This window comes from Ursus maritimus, unplaced genomic scaffold (assembly GCF_017311325.1).
Source record: "Ursus maritimus isolate PB19 unplaced genomic scaffold, ASM1731132v1 scaffold_16, whole genome shotgun sequence".
Classification (NCBI taxonomy): Eukaryota; Metazoa; Chordata; class Mammalia; order Carnivora; family Ursidae; genus Ursus; species Ursus maritimus.
The window spans coordinates 3,583,687-3,604,103 of NW_024424008.1; the positions used below are offsets into that span (position 1 = coordinate 3,583,687).

At 48.3% G+C, this 20,417-nt stretch overlaps 1 protein-coding gene across 1 annotated transcript in view; it reads left to right on the forward strand.

The window, feature by feature from the left end:
• Window positions 1-20,417, forward strand: part of SYT9 (synaptotagmin 9) — a 139,167-nt gene that overhangs the window by 84,419 nt on the left and 34,331 nt on the right. The window contains exons 4-6 of the mRNA XM_008683847.2: window positions 3,225-3,345; window positions 4,746-4,917; window positions 6,972-7,101. Of these exons, the coding sequence (XP_008682069.1) occupies window positions 3,225-3,345; window positions 4,746-4,917; window positions 6,972-7,101 (423 nt within the window). The remainder of the gene's footprint in view (window positions 1-3,224; window positions 3,346-4,745; window positions 4,918-6,971; window positions 7,102-20,417) is intronic.

Consider the following 20,417-nt stretch of genomic DNA (forward strand, 5'->3'; position numbering starts at 1 on the left):
AGAAATCACTCATGCTTGCTATAAATTCCCAATATATTTTTGCTGACAGTACTGAACTTGGCCACACAAAGCAAGAGCAAATGAAGCATTCTTTATATGACATTTTCCTTCCCCTTATCTCCCCCAGGGCACACAGCCACCAGTGACACTCTGCATATCTGATTCCTGTCAAGCTGAAAGAGAAGCCAAATACTCCACCACCCTTTTATATTTGACTTTTATCAGCACTCTGGAAAAATTGTTACGAACAATAGAAGTACTTCTGTGTGGGGGAGTTTCTCAGCCTTGAGGCTGTTGACATTTTGAACCAGATAGTTCTTTGCAGGGAGGGGCTGCCCTGTGCTTTGTAGGGTGTTTAGCAGCGTCGCTGGACTCTCCCTGCTAGATGTCAGCAACACCTGCCTCCCCAGTTGTGACAATACAAATTTCTCCAGATAGTGCCAGGTGTCCCCCAGGAGAGCAGCATTGCTCCTAACCAAGAACCATTGGTTTAGGGAATGTTTGCAGTGCCATCAACTCCTGTTCCATATCCCTGCAAGCCTGTCCGTCTTTAAGGGACTGTGTCTGATGTTCCCCCACTACAAAAACAGCTCCCAGCCCCTGGAGAAGAGCAGTGCTCAACCACCCCAACCATAGCCAGTGTTAAAAGAATAAGTGAGTGGATGGATGGATGGATGGATGAAAAGAAAAATAGAGATTATTCACAGTGTTACTCTGGGGAAAGGAGTGACATAGATGATATATATATATATATCTATATATATATATATATATACCATATCTATGTATATATGAAAAGGGGATATTTTCTGTATTTGAATTTTATCATTTTTACTTTCATGACTTAGAAAATTTTAACTGTTTTATTTTTAAAGCACTTGGAAAATCAAATCAAGCATTTTCTCTTTATGTCTTTAATGTTCTGGGGGTTTTGTTTGTTTGTTTTGTTTTGTTTTGTTTTGTTTTTGGAAGTACAAATGGGGACTTTAGCCCTAGTTGACCTTTTGAATATTATATCACCAAGTCTGAAGCTTGATTTTTTTTCTTTTAACTCATGAGCAAAGAGCCGTACTTTGAGTATTTGTGAGTGGGATTTATGTTGGGAAGAAAATGTACTTAGCACAAAGGTAACTGACTTGTCACATTCAGTTATGTGCACCGGGCTTGAGGGTAGGGTCTGGGGTGCACATCTCAAACCCTACAGAGCTTATGTAAGCACAGGCCTTCCAGAATTGTATGCTGGGGAAATTGGTGATGATGAAGCTTCCTAGGCATGATTCTGGTCACTCCTGTTTTCCTTTGTCTAACTCGGATTTTCTGGGCAGAAGGAGAGGAGTCGGTGGTGATCTAGGTGCCTTGGCAGCTCCCTGAGGGAGGAACAGGTGTTTTCGCCTCTCTGCTTAAGGCAGGCAGGCAGGCAGAAGTCAAAGGGCAAAGGAATAGGGCAGGGAATGTGGAAGGAAAAAGACAATTTGTGGGGACAGCTGTTGTTTCTCTTTCTCCTGTGCCACCAGCAGGAAGCTGGGTCAGATCCTCTCTCTTCAGGGAGAGCAGACACCCGTCCTGCAACGGGGAGCCCAGCAGCATGAAACGGTCCAGTGCCTGCCCCGTGTGACATCCCCACTCCTGTAGAATTCTTGTCTGTCCCCCTCACTCCACCCCAGACGGAAAGGCCCATCCCCCTGGGTCTCTTGAGATCTGGGCTCCAGGATCCAGGAGAGCCAGGCCTGCAAAGTGAGGTCATTTATTTACACGAGGCAAGCAACGAACGCAGGAAGGTGCAGAGATCCATCTGCCTTAGCGACCAAACAGCTTCCCTTCGCCTCATCCTCCTGCAGAAGCGGTCAAGGCGGGGAGGTTGGGCGAGGTGACCTTCCAGAGCTCAGTCTTTGCTTCTAAAAATAGAAGCATCCTTGGAGAATCGAGGAGGAGGGGAGGCTGTGGATGTTGAGGGCAAAACCTGGACTCCCCAGAGCACTGTCAGTATGAAACTGTATTAATTAGACGCAGGCACCTAGCTCGATAATGTTAGGTATCACAGAAATTGAAACTAAATGAACTGGCTTTTTCCCCTCCTCCTTTCTGGTAACACTCTCCTTGGGCTAAAAAGAAGGAAAACCGTGTCTTCTGACTTATTTGAATGGCTGCATACTGCCTGAGAAGATGTCTTCCCCAGCAGAGGGAAGCAGGGGCTCCTTAGGGACACACCAAGAGAAGGCCAGAGCTACAGTTAAGTGGGAGCCCCCAAGGTGAGCGGGAGGGTGTCACCACCCATCTCCCTGGATGGAGCCTGCACGGGGCTCAGTGTGAGGCGGGGTGGGGCCAGGTGAGTGTCTGCGCGTGTCCAGGACTGCGGATGGCATGTGTGGTCTGCAGGGCCCTTGTGTAGAGCCAGATTGTAGGGTCTAGGTATTTCAGGATCCAGTGGCTCTGTGTGTTGGTCTACACACGTAGTGTGTGACCGGTTGTGTGCAGTGCTCTGGCGGGTGGAGGTTTGTATCTGTGTGTGTCTTGTGTGTGTGCACATGGGTGTGTTTTGGGACGAGGTGTTTGCTGGAGTGTATTGAAGTATTATGGCCGTCCTGGGGGCGGTGTAGGGGAGGTGTAGGGCTGTAAGGGGAGGAGGCATAGGGATGGTGACTATTTGGAAGACTTTGTAGACTGATGTGGGGCCTGGGGGGAAACTCGGGGAAGCTTCCTAGGAAGCGGGGCGCGGCTGTAGGGGGATCTGTTTGAGAGGCCGCAGGAGGCTGCGTGGGGCTGTGTGCAAAGCAGGTCTGGGCTGTGGTGGGGGTGGGGCTGTACCGTCCTAACAGAGCACCTCTTAGGGCAACTCTGTCCTGGAGGTTCTGGGGGATTGTGGTGGTGCTATGAATAGAGCCACATGGGGGACTCCCGTGGGAAATAGTTCAGGCTCTGGGGGCCGCATTCAGAGCCGCGGGGCCGGTGTGAGCTGCGGAGGGCTGGATAGGGGATGGTAGAGGCCCTGCGTGGCCCCCACAGCCTTGCCATCTGAGCATGGGCTGTACTTCCTTAGGAGTGGGGGCTCCCGAAGTCCAGACATCTGTTCTTCTCCGTGGGGCTGACGTGAAGGGAGAGACACCAGGGACTCACAGGAGGAGCGAAGGAGCCATTCGTCCCTTCCCATGCTGCCCTGCAGCTGAGCTTTGTGCATGCCCAGCTCAGGACACTTTCTGAAGCGTCTGTTTGTACTTTCTCAACAGGACAACGTGGATCTTGGAGAGTTGATGTTTTCCCTCTGCTATCTTCCAACTGCTGGCAGGCTGACCATTACCATTATAAAAGCAAGGAATTTAAAGGCAATGGACATAACCGGAGCATCAGGTGGGACATTCTCAAGTTCAGACTTCCTCATAGGGTTTTAGAGGCTTACAAAGTCTCTGGTAGAGTAATGACGTGCATGGAACCAAACTACCTCGGTTTAGTCCCAGTGCTAGACCTCATGGCTGTGTGACCCTGGGCAAGTCCCTTAATTTCTGTGCACTTCGGATTCCCCACCTGTAAAATGAGGGTAACAGTAGTACTGGCTCATGGGGTTGTTGTAAGATTAAATAAGTTAATGCACATAAAATCGTGAGAGTAGTACCTGGCACATACTAAATGCTGCCTAATGTGAATAATTATTATTGTTCCCTCCTAGGTCTTCTTCACCATAACTGTGAACTAGTCCTAAAGTTTACATGTGCTGATGCAGTTTACCTAACTGGGTGTTTCCTCAGATATAAGCAATCACCATCTCAGGTCTATGGAAGATTGAAAAATAATCTTATATCCTCATAAAAAGCCCATCAATGAACTATGCAGTTTGGTATTGCCAGTGAATCGAGCATGTAACTTAAATTCTAGACCAGAACAAAAAATGCCCCACTACGCAATTCCTACTGTACAGCCTCCACGGGGGCTCCCAAAATGTGGTCATAAAACACCCAGTCCACTGGCTATAGATCACAGAAATCAAAGGACACCGATGCAATATAGTCTGCTTACTGTCCCCCAGTATTTTTCCGAGAGAAAAAAAGATGGTGCCCCCTCTGGTCCTCTGTGTCCCTCCTGGACAGTGTTGAGGAGTCAGTAGTTGCGCAGGTCATGCAGGAGAGAGGGCATCCCCCACTGAGCAGAAGGAGAGTGAGGGGGAACCAGAAAAGTCCCACTGGAAGTGGGGACCAGCTTTGTCACCTGTCCCCCTCTGCTGGTGTTGCACCACAAGCAAGCCGTTGGCCTTTCTTTCCCTGCCATGCTGCTGCGGACAGCTCTGGGGCACGAGGCCCCTGCACTCCCCAAAGTTCTCCCTGTCATCTAGGCGTTCTGCCTGTCCCTTTCCTAAAAACCTGATGTTTAGGATTATTCCCTGGGGTGGCTCAGAGTTCGGGGCCGGCGGCCTACTTCCCCTGCCTTGGAAACACTTTTGCATCTCTCCCTGTTGAAGCCCGGCAGGTCTTGAATCTAGGTGCAATATTTTCTACTTCGATAACAGATGTTTTCACAGTCCTTTTAAATTCCACACACTTGGAGGAGACAGAGTCTTGTGCTTTTTCTTGAATGAATGTCTTAATTAGCCTAACGCTCGTCGCTGCCCAGGCATCGTATTAATTAAAATCCTCAAACTCCAGGCCACAGGCAGAGGTAAGGGAGCTCTGCATCCCATTGTGGAACCCTACCATGATGAAACTGCCCCCTGAGCCCACATTATCCTCACAGTCCCCCTGCTTCTCCTGGTTGTACAGATCCCTACGTGAAAGTGTCACTGATGTGTGACGGCAGACGACTGAAGAAGAGGAAAACATCCACCAAGAGGAACACTCTGAACCCTGTTTACAATGAAGCCATAGTCTTTGATGTCCCTCCCGAGAACATTGACCAAATCCACTTGTCCATAGCCGTCATGGACTACGACCGGTGAGATGCCTGGAGCTCTCTCCTCCGGGCAGGTCTGCCACGCCCGGGGCAGGGAGGGCAGAGGGGGCGCGGGCATCAGATGCTCCGCTGGTGTCCCAGGCTGCAGGGAACAAGGCAGGGGAGCACGCTGGGGAAAGCTGACTGACAAGGAGTCAGCATTTTCCAAACCATGTTATAGCGTCCTATGACCCAAGTGCTTCCTTGCTCTCCCCGTTTTCATTTCTTTCTCCTTCCCCATCCTCCCCGTCCTCCCCGCCTCCTCCCCTCTCCATCCCTGCACACTCCTCAGAATATCAGCCTGGGAAACCAGGGCCCTGCAGGTCTTAATCTTCTCCCGCGCAATCCTGCCTGGCCTTTGTGGGAAGATTCCACTCTAAATAGCAGAGTGATTCCTTTAGCCACGCCACCAACATTTCTAAATACATAACTCTGTTATTTTTTTCCCTTCTCCCAGTGTGTTTAATAAAGATCATTTCCATCCACTTAAGTCTGAAAGCAAACAGAAATGTTCTCTTGAAAATGCTAGAATCAGTATGGATGACAGGGTACATTAAAATGTATAAGATGCTCGACTTTCTAATTAATACAGCACAGAAGAGATATTTATAGCTTGCATTGTAGCCAATTGTGTATTTAAAGGACAGATTTGAAAAACAGTCATTTTAATATGCAAAGGAAGTACCAACAGGGAATTAGACACGTTAAACCAGTCATTAGACTGAAATGCAGAGTCTCTTTTTAATTGGAAACCTCCCACGTGGTCTGGGCACAATTATAAAAAAAAAAATCATTCTGACTTCGAATATAATCTTACAAATATTATTTGTAGCTAAGAATTTTCCCACATACCCCTGAAATGTCAGTAAAGCAGCTTCAGTACCCCAGACACTCTTTCTAGCAGATGCCTAGGTCAAGCAGAACATCTTCCAACCCAGGGAACACATGGCTTGGCTCAGCAGCCTATGGGTGTGACAGCCCACGTTGGGCAATAGACCTTATCCTGTCTTCTCTGCAGGAAACGCAACACCAATAGTGTCAGCCCACAGGAGGGGCCATTGCCCACCAACCGTGGAAAGCTAGGCCAGCTTTTTTAGAGCGATTGCCAAGTTCCCGCATCGACAAATCTGATTATATGAGCTCTGCTTCAGTTCAATTCTCAGTAAACTCATGAATCTGCCTGGAAAAATCCATGGCAGAATTCATGGGGCTTCTGCATGCAACTGAATTTAATGAGCATAGACTCGAATATCCTTCACACTCCCCCACCCATGTCTCGCCCTTATTCCCTACATACAAATAGGAGAAAAATCACTCATCTTTGCAGGAAGGAAAAAGAAAGCCCATGAGTTTGGATCCCAAAGAGTTAAAGGATGGGCATATTGTTCTAGTTATGCAGACAACTTCTAACCAAAACCTGGTAAGGGTGAAAAATTGTCCCAAGGCAGGGACATACCCAGGGAAAGTTTCAGAGATATTAGCCCTGAAGTTACAGAAGCTTAAGTATCTTTCTATAGGAGGGAGTCAAGTTGGGTCAAAGAAGCAAAGATGGGCTTGGAAGGAGGGGAGAGCATGAGCATGCATGTTCTTTGAAGAGAGGGGTTGCCAGGAGACCGGGAGCTATCTCCACCCTGCCCCCTTTGTAAGCTCCAGACCACAGCTACCCGACATGGTGCATCTCCTTTACCCACATTTGGTTGCCTCTTACGGGAATTTGAGCAGCCATTAATGCAAGGAACTCCTTTCAGATGGCCTCCTCTTCATTACATAGGTTTGAAGACCTGGAGGTCAACCTAGTTCTTGAACCAAAGTTGTTCCCCTTAGCTTGCGTCAGGGACAAGCCAAGGTGTGTGATGGCCACACTCCGCTCTTCCTCTCTGTGCCCCCAAGGACAATATTGGATCCCAAGTTCTATTAGGTGTTAAGCTTGTCCTGTAGTTTTAAATGAGGGAATGAAAAGAACCACCCTTCCCCTAATTCCTACTAGTTTAATTGAGTAGGTGTTGCTCTTACATACCAAAATTTTAAGAAAAAATTATTGTGGGCCATTTTCACAGTGTAGGTCATAATGAGATCATCGGCGTGTGTCAAGTAGGCAACGAAGCTGAGAGGCTGGGCAGAGACCACTGGAGTGAAATGTTGTCGTATCCTCGGAAGCCCATCGCACACTGGCATTCCTTGGTGGAGGTAAGACCCTACGCCCACATGTTGCACTTCATGAAAGAATAAATGGTTTGCTGTTGAAATGTAGGAGCCACCAAAGTGTGAGCGTAACTCTGTGGTTACTGATGGATTTCTCTGGTTGCCTTTCCTGGGCCTGTTGAAGTTGTGTTCAATCTAAGGTTGTTGAGTCTATGCACCCTACCTGTCTAGTAGGTTTTGAACATTGATCATTCATCACTCACTTTGTTTGTCTTCAAAAATGATCGAGAGTCTCTGATTCCATGTTATGGCTTTGGGTATCTGCAAGATCTGGATGAGTGTGGAGTTTCAGGCTGCCATACGGTGACTTACGCATAGCATCAGATAGAACTTGAGACTGGGAGAGAGGAGGCCCAGATTCCAGGACCGCTCTAGCATTAACCTGTGATATTGGACAAGCTGGATATAATCAGATTCAACTACGTGTGATAAATATCCAAAAAAACAACAAACGCAATGGAAATTTATCTCTCTCTTACACAAAAAAAGGTCCAGGGATGGCTAGGTGGCTCAGTTGGTTAAGCCTCTGCCTGCAGCTCACATCATGTTCCCAGGGTCCTGAGATCAAGTCCCACATGGGGCTTCTTGCTCAGCAGGGAGCCTGCTTCTCCCTCTCCCCCTGCCCCTCCTCCTGCTTGTGCTCTCTCTCTCTGACAAACAAATAAATAAATAATCTTTAAAATAAAATTAAAAACTAAAAAAGGTCCAGAAGAAGCCAGTCTAGAGTTTTATAGTGGCTCTGTGATCAATAGAGACCTAGACTTCTGTCTTCTGCTTCACTGTCCCAGTATGGGTTTGTTTTGTTTTTCGTTTTTTTGTTTTTTTGAGGTTACCTCATTGAATAATATGGCTGCTAAGCTCCAACCATCACATATCTTCCAGGTCACAGGAAGGTGGAGAGATAAAAGCCAAAAGCATACACATTCTCTTTTAAAGGATTTTCCTTGATGTCTCATGTAACACATTTACCTGTATTTAAATTAGTCACAGAACAGTCACCTGGACACATGTGGGAAATGTATTCTTTTGTTGGGTGGAAATATGCCCAACTGAAAACCAGGGTTCTGTGCATGAGGAAGAAGGGAGGAGTGAATACTTGGATACAATAGGCCATCATTCTGCCTTACACCTTTATTCACTCACCACCCCCTTCCCCCATCACTTACTTCTCATTCATGCTTCCCCCATCCATCTTTGCCCAAGGACTCACTCTCCTATTTATTTACTAACTCATTCTCTCAAAAAGAAATTGCATTCAGTAGGTAACATTCGTGAGAGTCAAATGCTATATTAGATAAAGAAAATAGATGTAAATAAGAAACCTTCCCCCGAAGAGCTTATAGACCACAAAAGAGACAGAAGAAGGCATGCAAACCAATCATTAAAATGCACAGTCGTAAGCTTTAACGTCCACATCAGGTGCCACGGGAGCACAAAGGAGGGAGGTGAGATTGTCCGTGAAGCGTTCTCCCTCCTGCTCTTGGTGAGTGAAGGAAGGGAGCCCCTGGGAACTGGGACTCCAAGGAGCATGGGTTCCAGGCAGAGAACTTTCCTGTCATTCTCCCAGCGCAGGCAGCTCTGTTGCCTGCAAAGCCTTCCCGAGAGGCCAAGACAAGAGCCTCGCAGTGCGGGATCTGCCGCCATCGAGAGTCAGGAGAGTCAGGCTGAAGCAGACGTGCTGGGCCACTGTGGAGGGGCAGCGGGCCCGGGGAGGAAGGCGCCGTCTCCCTTTGTTGGAAACCGAACTGGAAGGAGAAGAGCAGCACAGGCCTTACGGACTGATTCTAAGCTGCGGGGCCGTTGGGTGTATTTGAGCAGCGCCTAGAGCCCCCTAATTTACAGATCCCTGCGGACACCTCTGCCCCTGGGCCATTGAAGCTAGGACTCTTTCTTTCCTGGACTCAAAATTAATCCCTAAGGGAGACCCACAAACCCCGTGAACCACCTGAAAAGCAGCTGGGAGACGGAGGCAGCCCCAGCTGCCCCTCGATTCTTCAGCTCCTGGTGGAGCTCTCCAGGGAATCCGTGTGTGGGCTCACGATCCTGCCTGCGTCTGTCAGGAGGAGTGGCCATCAGAGCAGTTATAGTAGACTTTTTGCACACTTGTGAGCGAGCCACTGCTGACTTTAATTCTTGCTTGTAACCTGGAGGGTGCCGGAGTGTCACAGAGCTCTCCGCTTCTCAGGGCACGGGGCGGGGAAGGAGTGAGGTTTTGGGGTGTGGTGTGGGGCCGAGACAGGAGCCCCGATTCGGTGCACAGGCAGCTCCTTCTCAACACCCTCGCTGGGGAGGAAGGACACGTGGTGCGTTGCACACTGGGCTCCCGAGAGGCAGTGCACGCACGGTACCCAATGGGAAGTGTAGAAAGCACGCCTCGGAAGCTGCCTTCGCGGCCGAGGAGAACGCGCTGTCTGATTTTGCAAACCTAGGAGATACTCCCGAAACCCTGAGCACTTGGCTTTTTGCAAATGTGTGTGTGACAGCTGTGTGAGTGAGAAATCGTGCTTCTGGGGTTAAACCACCGAAACTTGGGGTCGTTTGTTGCAGCAGCTAGAATGGCTTCAACCGGCACGAGGGGGTTTAGTAACTGCTGTAGCAGAACCACATGGCCGGCACAGCGAGGGTCCCTCTGCTCTGCGGTGTCCTGTCTCTTGGAAGTACGTGCCCAGGGCTGCACATCCAGCCCCAGAGCGGAAGCCATACTTTCCTTTTGAAAATAAACGTGCAGCTAGCAGAATTGGGGCACTGGGACCGGATGAGAAGAAGAACAGGATTGGAGAGGTCACCGTGCTTTGCGGATGGCGGAGGACGGAGGTGGCGGGAGCAGAGCCCGTGGGTGCAGACGCTCACCGTGGAGTTGGATGGACCTACGTTCAAACCTCTGTGCTGCCACCCATAAGTTGTGTGTTTTTCCCTTTCTGAATCTCAGTTTTCTCATCTGCAGAGTGGCCATAACAGTGTCTGTCTCCCAAGGGTGGTTGTGAGGAGTAAACGGTCTGATGGCTCCATGGGGAGCACCGTGGTGGGCACGTAAGGAACGCTCCGTGACGTTCTCCATCATGGTTGTTGTTGTGCATGGCCCACACTGGGAGGGACTGCTGTGTGTCCTCATGGGACTCGTACCCACAGTGTTTGTCACAGAGGATAAAAGGGAGGTTGGAAGTCCCCCATCCCCTGTACCCCGGGCAGCCATCCCCTCAGAATGGGGGGAGGGGTCATTTGAGGCGCAACTGGACATAGGTGCACGTATTTAAGTTCTGTGTTTTCTCCTTTCTTCTTACACTCTCTGCGAACTTTTAAATGTTCTGCTTTAAAGCAAAAACAGAAATTAAGCCCCAGCTCTGCGTGTGTGTGTGTGTGTGTGTGTGTGTGTACATAAGCATGTGTGTATGAATGAATGAGAGAAAGGGAAGAGAGAGAATATGGGGTAATTAGGGTTTAGTATAAAGGGAGGCTGACCTGGCAGAAGCCGTCACTGCTGGGGGCTGAGGGACCGGGTTAGGACTGAACCCTGAGCCCTGCAGAGATCTGGCAGCCAACTCAGGGCTGCAGCCAACACACCCTGACCTTGCCAGGGCAGGTGGCAGATGGAGTCTTCAAAGCCAATGAGTTCAAAACTCCATTTCTCTCTCAGGGTTTCTGGATGGCTTCACTGCACACTCAAAGGTCAGCCAATACAGCTCCCTTTACTCTCCATGATGTCAAAGGCTTGGGAAGCTGTGCAGACTCCCCCAGAGCCGACTGCCTGGGACTTGGGGACAGGAGTAGCCCCTCCGTGGGGCCTCAGGAGGTGACAGAGCTCTTGGAGTTCCCACCGCAGCCCCGTCTTTTGTATATCCGAGAGAAGATGGTGTTGGCCTGGCCACATCCCAGCAGCTTTCCCACCGTCCTGCATGTGGAGCTGGCCTCCATCACGAACCCCAGCAAGAATAAGAAAACAGCTCCAGGTTTTCATCACTTCCCACTGTAGTGCCGCATAACCTCTGCATTAACAAGTAGTGACCTGGTCTCATGGGAAGAGCAGACACAGACACTATTTGGCTAAATAAAGTTTTACTTTTCCAGAAGAGCGAGAAGGTAGACTACCCAGGCAGAATACCTGGTGAAGATCAGCAGTGTTATCCTGCCTGGCTGAGGTTCCAGGTTCTAAACCCCAAAGTCCTACTCGAGTTGTGCTTGGGTGTGGATAAGTCTCCTCTCTCCAAACTCAGCCCTTCATAATGTATGTGTGTGAGGCTAACGGGGTTCTGCACCTGGCTGGTCTGCTGGTCTCCAGGGCCACCTCACTGAGCCCAGTGCGCCCTGCAACGAGGGCTTAAACAATCCCCATATAACTGAGGGACCCCGATTATAGTACATAGTACATAGTACATAGTACACCTGTCTGGTATCTACCACCCTCTGGAGCCTCCTTAAAGGTGTGAACTTACAGCTGTAGAACTGAAGCAAACATCAGCTACCCAGACTCCCCCGGGCGCTATACAAGCAGGCCCTTGAAGCCAGCTCTAGATCGTATCCGCCAAGTGCCCGCAGAGCCTGCCTGGAGTCTTCAAGGTACACACATTCCCGGGAGATGCCATTTGATTGCCCTGGTTGGGTCTCCCCCGGCCCACTTTGCTCTAGGTCGGAGGTCAGAAATGTGAGCCAGTGCCCACTCCAGCTTCCTGAGGAGGGCCCAGGCAGGATGGGGAAATTGATGCAGGCGAACCCCACTGCTCCCCAGATTTTGAAGTGAGCGAGTCAGAGGCTTTAGCACTTTGGGCAAATTGTTATTTATAAAAGATTGAGGAAACAGGAGTGATTCTCCAGAAAGGAGAGGGGTTGGCTGGAAAGAACCACGCAGGAGATCAAGTTCCTATCAAAGGAGTTTGAATCTGTGGCAGGACTTGGGTCCCGGGTGAGGACTAGACTAGCAGAGAAGGATATTGAGACTGGTTGGGGGGCGTGGGGGTGGATCTGGACTGAGGGATAGGAGGGGAGAGCCCTGGAAAGTGCTGCCGCTCTGAAGCAGGGGGGACCTCAGCTGCCCATAGCACCCCCCTTGCAGGTCTTTGGAAATACCATGAATCCAGTTGTGGTAAGTCGGGAATAAACTGAGGCTGGCGATCACGTGCTTGGCCCTCTGAAGGGGTGGCTCAAGAACCGGGTCAGTGAGCTGAGCACAGGCCTAAGGTGTGTGTCAGGGGTAGTGATGGAGGGGATGAGGAGTCGGTACCCGGAGGGCCACATGCTGTCAGTCTCTTCCCCCCCCCCCCAGCATAATCCAACAGAAGGTCTCGGCGTCTCAGAGAACAGGATGCTTGCTCTAGATGGGAACTGAGAGAACAAGAAGCATTTAAAGTATATTAAATAGTGTAAGAAAATGTAAATTTCTTTATTCTCTAAAATGAATACCACCCTGGTAAGGAACAGGAAGGGAAAAAACATAAACTTGATCTTGCTCATTAATGTTTCTGGTCTTTTCTAGATTATTTCAGTCTCTCTGGGTTAAATATTCAGTCAGATGTCATGTTCAATTTCCTTACCACAGTTATTTACCTTCTTCCTCAAGGCCTCTTCTCCTCCCTCCTTCCCAAGTGTAGGGAAGTCCTGTGGGGGGGGGGGCAGGCTGCATGCTTTATCTCACCTGGGACATTGTCCTTCTTGTCTTTGGCCATCAGACGCCACTGTCACTGCCTGTGCTGAGGATCTCTGCTCATGGAACTTGCGACCTGTCCTCACAGTACAAGCCAGGCATGATTGCTTCCTTGGAGTTTGGCCCCTAAAAGGCTGACCAGACCCAAACTTGGTTCTTGCCAGCCCGACAGATCTCTGAGGGCTGGTGGCACCTCTCACTTGATGCCCGGCCTAGGAAGCCTGAGAAGTCTTTGCAGCCCTTCCCCACTTGCTGGACCTCCCTCGAATCCTGTCAGCTAACAGTCACCTCCTTTCCACACCCTCCAAACATCAGGGACACATGGGAGCTGCAGGAGACTTGATGACATTACAGGCGCCCTCTGCAAGCCCGTTCAGTTTTGTGGCCTTTTCTTTTTTTTAAAGATTTTATTTTTGTTTTATTTTTTTTTTTTAAAGATTTTATTTATTTATTTGACACAGAGACAGCCAGTGAGAGAGACAGCCAGTGAGAGACAGACAAGCAGGAGGAGTGGGAGAAGAAGAAGCAGGCTCCCAGCAGAGGAGCCTGATGCGGGGCTCGATCCCAGAACGCCGGGATCACGCCCTGAGCCGAAGGCAGACGCTTAACGACTGAGCCACCCAGACGCCCCCTAAGATTTTATTTTTAAGTAGGCTCCATGCCCAATGTTCAAAGGGTTTGAACTCACAACCCCGAGATCAAGAGATCTACCCACTGAGCCAGCCGGGCGCCCCATGTGGCCATTTCTACATTGTTTCTCTGGCCTCATGTTGATGGAGGGGCCACATCCGCCTTCAGCCTCCTCCTCAGTCCACCTGAAACTTGGGATTTTGGGCCTGAGGGGTGAAGTCAGGACCTCACATGAGAGCCGCTCTTTTCCTCTCCCTCTCTCTTCTGCCAAAGGCTGTCTACTTCCTCCTCCCAGCTGGTGGAAACTTCTGTAACTGAGCTAATGCAGGTTTGCTCCTTGGTGAGTTACAGGTGGAGACTACACCCTGGGGAGCTGTCACACAAAGGAAACTTCATTTGCAGCAAATAAGGAGATCACAGGGAGTAACTTCTGGTGCCACGAACCCCCGCCCCCCAACCTAGCAAGGATGAGCAGGTTCTTTTTCTTTATTTATTTAGGATAAAAATAAAATAAAGTTTAGGATGAATATTCAGAAAGGGGAGCTTTGTCATACTTGTAAAGGCGGACACAGGTTGTGCAGACATACTCAGAAAACATGCGTATACCTTCATCCTCTGTTTGTTAATGAAGCTTGTGCTCCTTTTAGGGGACTATGCTTTGACGTCATAGTGAAGCAGAAGTAACTGTTAGACAAGGAGAAGGGGCTCCGGGCATGCTTCTGGAGTGCGAGGGCAATATAAACTGACTGGAGCCTTGGGCTCCTTATCTTGGAGCCCAGGGCAGGGCCTTGCTTACTTTTGAAACAGCACTGGCCGTTGGACAGTGACTGATTGTCTCTGATATGGTCGGGCTGTTTCCTGGCTGGGTGGACAGTAGTGGTATTTGCATGTCTTTGTAATTCTGACATCTCCTGGGAAGTTGCAGGAGGTGTGCTTGTGCTAGCAGATGAGGGAAAACAGCCGGGGACCTAGAGGGACTTCTCTTAGGTCACGAAAGCTGTATCTCGTCTTTCTTTTGGGGGGACCCCGACTCCTTCTGCTTACACTTCCTTTATATCTAGCACGATTCCTCTCTACTTATGTGTTATGCTCAGGTGTCCAGGGTTTCCTCTCAACACGTAGAGGGAACATTTGGAATTTAGGTGTATCTCTTTTCTCTCAACAAGGCCTGGCTTTCCAGACTCTTGTTTCATGAGGGACTCGCTGCTGATTGACCTTGTGTTAGGATTCCTTGCATGGAACAGCATGATTTGCAGAGAATGGAAATACTATCCCTGTTACACAGGTATTGAATTAGTACTGATGAATGAATGAATGAATGAATGAATGAGACATAGCGTGAAAGTATTTGGGTTCCTTTAGTTCTAAAGTTCCACAATTTTCCATTCGACGAGTCCAAAGTGGAAGTCAGTTCAGGGCAAGATATAAACGGTGCAGACACTGAATTTGCAGTGGGCTGTTCAAATGAAAATGGTCCTTATTAAGCTCCAAGTTTTGATTAACTTTTCTCCATTTAGGAGAAGGATATAAGAAGAGGTCATTTCCTCCCTTTGTTCCCACTATTTAAAAATCGATTCAACTGAGTAAATATAAAGATCTTACTGGCTTTATCCAGTAATTGGTGAATTGGGCAGCATCCCATCTGGCAGATCGAAAGGAGCTGTACAAGATGAAAGACTTCGGTAGGCAGAAGGAGGTAAAGCAAAGTTGTTCTAGGAAAGAATGGATTGGTTCAGGCAAGACCACCTTCCTTTGGGGGAAGTGAGGGGTCAGGCAGGTTACCTCACTAGCGCTGACCAGGTAAGTCCAGGTTGACTGGCTAAAGGTCACATTCCTGGGAGAGTCTGAAACTGCAGTTGGGTTATGTGTTAAGTCTTGATTTGCTGACGTGCAGCTTTAGCACAAGTGACTCCATTTTGGGCCTATTCCTTCTTTCTTTCTTTCTTTTTTTTTTTTAACATCATGAACTGCCATCTGGTGATAGCTTTGCATTTTGAGTGCAACTGAGAAATGTTCAGAACAGTAACGAGGCACCATAGTAAATCATGAAGGGCCCCCTCGAGCTGATGTAGGTGGCCAGATCCTAGAGTACTTCAGCGTCTTCTTTTGCAAGAGACAGAGGAAGCAGAAACACCACAGAGGTGTCTCTGACGAGTGGTAGACAGTTGCACCCTGAATGAGAACTGATCAGAAGGGACAAGGACATGAGTCTATCAGTTGGCTTTTCTCACCAGGGAAACACTTCAACGGAGGTTTTATACAATGTAATGATTCGCTCCACCTATCTGTGACGATACAAAAGAGAAAAGTATCTAGAAAAGTATTTTTTGGATAAAATAAAGTACTTATAATTGAGATTTTTTTTTTTTCAAAAATCAAACTCTTATTATTGATGAGATTTAGCATGCCGGTATTCACAAACACCTGCAGGGCCACTGAAGCAAAACCAGTGGCAAAAGACATAAAGATACCCTCCTGTCTGGGATCTGAAAAACATTAACAAGCCTTTTAGAATCCATGCCGATTGTTACAAGCAGCCAGAATGTTGTTTGGACAAGTAGGCATGGTGAGTGTTAATGGGGTATCGGATTTCCAGCTGGTGGAAGAAATGGTCAGCAAACAAAGCCAAGAACACTCAGTATTTCCCAAGCAAGTCTTCTTTCTTGTATTGAATTAGCTATACCAGAAAAAAAAAAAAGACACTAAATATTTTCTCATCTTTAGCTGGGATGCAAAATCAGCATTCTTCCAAGTGTCTGTAGAGATAGTAATCATACAAAACATGGAAACATTTGGGAGTAACACTAGAGGTAAAAGAGATAATAATAACGTGTTGGAAAATAACATTTCTGCCTGAACAGAAAGTCAACTGCGTCTTGACTCTCCTGTCATTCAAACTGACCTTGCCCCAGCAGTCACTGCCCTGGAGCGCCTCTGCTGCACACTTGAATACTAATTAAATAAGAAAGTGGTTCACCGTCAGCTTGGGCCTTCAGCAATCTTCCATCTCCAGGAATGGCATTCAGAGGTGATGGTTTATATAGCGGGCCAAATGCACTAGAAAGGTTCCTGCCAGCCTCTGAAAGAGTCACACCCCCACGTGATATCTGGGGGTAAACGGGAACTTCCTGGGTTAAGAGGCCTGGAGCAAGGATAGCGCATCTCGGCAGAGGATGGGGGTCTGGAAGGCCACCGAACCTGGAAATAAGTCTTTCAGGAGCTGTGCCTGTTGAATGTTGCTTCCCAACCATCACCAGATCAACTGTTGATAGGGCAAAGCTGAGTTTATTGCTTGCCTGGTATGGAATGGGGGAGCTGGGTTAGAACTGGGTAGAGATCGTGATGTGATAGTTTAGGTACAAGGTGAGGATTCGGAGGCCAAGATTCAAAGAGTTTTGGGGTAGTGGTGCCTGGGTGGCTCAGTTGGTTTAGCGTCCGACTCTTGATTTCGGCTCAGGTCATGATCTCAGGGTCATGAGATCATGCCCCTCATCGGGCTCCATGCTGAGCGTGGAAGCTGCTTAAGATTCTCTCCCTCTCCCTCTGCCCCATCCCCCGCCCCCCGCCAGTGTACACACTCGCTTGTGCACTCTCTCTCTCAAAAGAAAAGAAAAGAACAAAGAGTTTTGGGGTGTAAACTTGTCTTTTGATGCTCTCTAAGGAAGAACCAATCAATGGTCTTTTGAGAATTCCCTGTAATGAGCAATGATGTTATTTGCAACTTTTATCTCTCTTGGCAAAGGTCTCTAGGAGTAGTAAAGTTGTGTTAATGAAGACAGTAGAATAGTAAAGTCAAGTTAACATAGAACATACTCTATAGATGGTTAACTGTCTTGGGGTAGATGGCTTTAGTTCTCACACCCCAAGAATAAGAAGCAGGAGAGCTGACAAGGGTTCTGCCGAGTTCTGCAGGTGCCCACAGACAGTGTGAATGTTTATTAGTTGCCTCCCCAGCATCAGCCCTCCTTTCTGACGGCTCTGATTTCTCACTGGGGATTCTAGGGAGTCTGACTCTATCGTTGGTTCCAGTGATGAAACTATGACCCTGTCCCAGGCTAAACCGGTCAAGCCAACCATGGGGATTAGCACTTCATAAACTGATTCAGTCACAGATGATTGGAGAACATTTGGTGTGAATGCTTGGACAATGATGCTGTCTTTCCTCTTGGATGTAAACAAAGAAGCATATACCCCAGCAGCAGCTGTAGCCCTTTTGCATCTCTAGAAGATTGAGGCCTTGGGTGAGGCCAACCCCATGGATGGCGGAACAGAGAGATAAAAAGAATCCAGACCCTTGAGTCTGTGGTTGAACTGCTGGATCAAGCCCTTCCTGAACATGGTGTTACCTCTGACCTTTGTGAATATGTAAGCATATAAATTCCCTTTGTTATGTAAGCAATATGAGGTAGGATTTCTTTTGTTTGAAAGAGAAACATCTTATCTGGGACGCTGGTAAACACCCATCCCACTCCTGACCCTTTTGGTGTTCCCTTGGAGTGAAGAGAACCATTCCCAAAGCTGCCATGAGATCAGCTCTTCTGTCTTGCTCACTGTGGTATGTCTAGTCCCTAGCAAAGAATGTGGCACATGGTAGACTGAATGAAGTTTTCCTAAGGAAACATCATCGAAGTTTGGTTGCTTAGCTCACTTGTTGAAATAGTCGTGGCTAAAAGAGAGACTCTCCACTCTTAATGACACACATACACTGTATAAAGTTAGGGGGAGGGATGCCTGACTTCGGCTCAGGTCATGATCCCGGGGCCCTGGGATCAACCCCACATTAGGCTTCTTGCTCAACGGGGAGTCTCCTCTCCCTCTGTCCCACTCCCTGCTCATGCTCTCTCTCTCTTTCTCTCTCTCTCTAAATGGATGAGGTCTTTGAAAAAAAAAAAAAAATTAGGGGGAAAGCTGCTTTCATTTTGTGTTTGTATCATATTTTGCAAAGGGAAATTCAAACCTTTATGGACCTGGAGGACCTGTGGGCTGGCTGTATCTGCTGGCAGCTCCTTGGGTTGATAAAGTCACCATTCTTCAGGAATGAAGGTCAGTCACATGCCTGTCATTTCCCATGATGTCCCCTGCCGTGTACCACAATTCCTCTGTGAAGAATGAAAACAAATCTCTACTCTTTTAATAACAGTATTTTAGCAACTCTAACATTATCTTTTAATCCCATTCTTACTCTATTTTATTTTTGTTTCTGAGCTAAAGCCCAGTTGTATGTGTAAAGCCTGTGATCAGTAGTGGTGAATTACGTATTTCCCCCCATTTTAAATAGAGTTCATTACATGAAATATGATGACATGATCATTCAAATGCTTAGAAATAAGGAAATGGGGGGAAAAACTCACTGAGCAATTACAAAGTGCAACTTGAACTCTAAGGCTTAGGGCATACTACCTTGAGTTGTCCTCAGTCTTCTAGAAGGAGAAGCAGTTATGAATGAGGGGCAGGAAAACAAAGATGTACTTTCCCCCCTAGGTAGCCGAGGATACTGTACATATTGATGATAAATGTCCAGATTTAGAATGTTTACTAGAAAAAGGTCATAACGCCAATCAAGAAAATGCCATCCAAAGAGATTCAAATTGACTAAAATTAAGCAATGTAAACATTCTGAATTTTCCTTCCTGATATTAATGCTTAATGAAGTCCCTGAAGGGGGCGTGGAGATGCGGATTCAGTGTTTTTAGTTGGGCCTTATCTATATTCTGTCTCTCTGCTGCCTGGAATCATGGTCATGTTGAGGAGCAGAGCTGAATGGGAACAGGCAATACTACTACTCAGGAGGGGAAGATGGGCATGGAGCCGGTAGAGTCCGTAACTAAGATAGGGAGGTGGAGTGCTCCCTTCTTAGTTCTGGAAGCTTCCATACAGGGGTCATGAGTGGAGCCCTCCAGTGGCAGTGACCGTCGCTGCAGATTCAACCTCTAACAAAGAAGCCAAGAGGCAAGGCAAGGATCAGGGTGGGCTTCTGTTGGAATGATGGCGGAGCTCTTCACCGCAGACTTTTAGGATCGAGGTAGGATCCAAGCAGGCTCTCAGCTTGGCAGGCTGGGTCCATCTGGTGGTGGAGGCGGAGGGTGTGGGAGTTTGGCTCACCTGAGCACCTAAGGCCCAGGAATGGGTTGACATCCGAGGTCCCTGGAAGATGGCATCACGGGACCTTGAGGCGCGCAGGGCAGCCGCAGAGCTGCAGTTCTGCCTCTGCACCAGAGCCGCAGGTGAAGCCAACACTGCGTTCGTAGGGAGTGGTCGGGAGTGACAGAATCTGATCTTTCACTTGCATTTAAAATTTTACGTTCCTTAAAGTTGCAAAATGGTCACTCACAGGATTGGCGCTAATGGCTCGTATCCTACTGCTTAAAAATAATGTGACACTTCCTTTGCTTCTCAAGTATGGAACCAAAGTATGGTGTGGATGTGGGCATACCTAGAACTAAGCCTTGTATCAGGAATAAGGATCCAGAGATCCCTGTAGCCAAAGAAATAGTAACTCAGGGGAGCTCTACGTGCTCAAGATAACAAGGGGAAATCTGGGATCCTGCCATCACTCACTGAGTCCGGCAGAATCTAAGCCATCCCACACAGTGTGCCCGCTGTGCCACTCCCATCCTGCTGCTGCCCTCACACGTCAGTGGGCACCAAAGTGTTACTAGCAGAGGCCTCGGGAAAGCTGTGCTTTGTTACAGGGAAATGGCCTTTAGCTCCCGCTGCTGCTGCTAGAGGAGATGCTTGAAAGCGAGAAAGGGAATAATGGTCAAGAAAAGGACTTTTGAATCACATGGGAGTCTTCAAGGCCTACTCAGCCCAGAAGATGTTCTTCTTACTGCTTTAAGCCACTAATTCTCTAAAGCCCCCAGCACAGATGCAGCTTCCTTCACTGTCTGCAGATGGTGTTTGAGTTCATGGGAGCCCAGGAGACTGTCCTGCTGCAGAAGGACTTCCTCAGTAGCAGGAACTAGGGGCAGCATTAAGAATGGGAGCAGCAGTGGAAATGCAGTGCAGAGCCCTGGGTTGTCGTCAGTGTGGATGG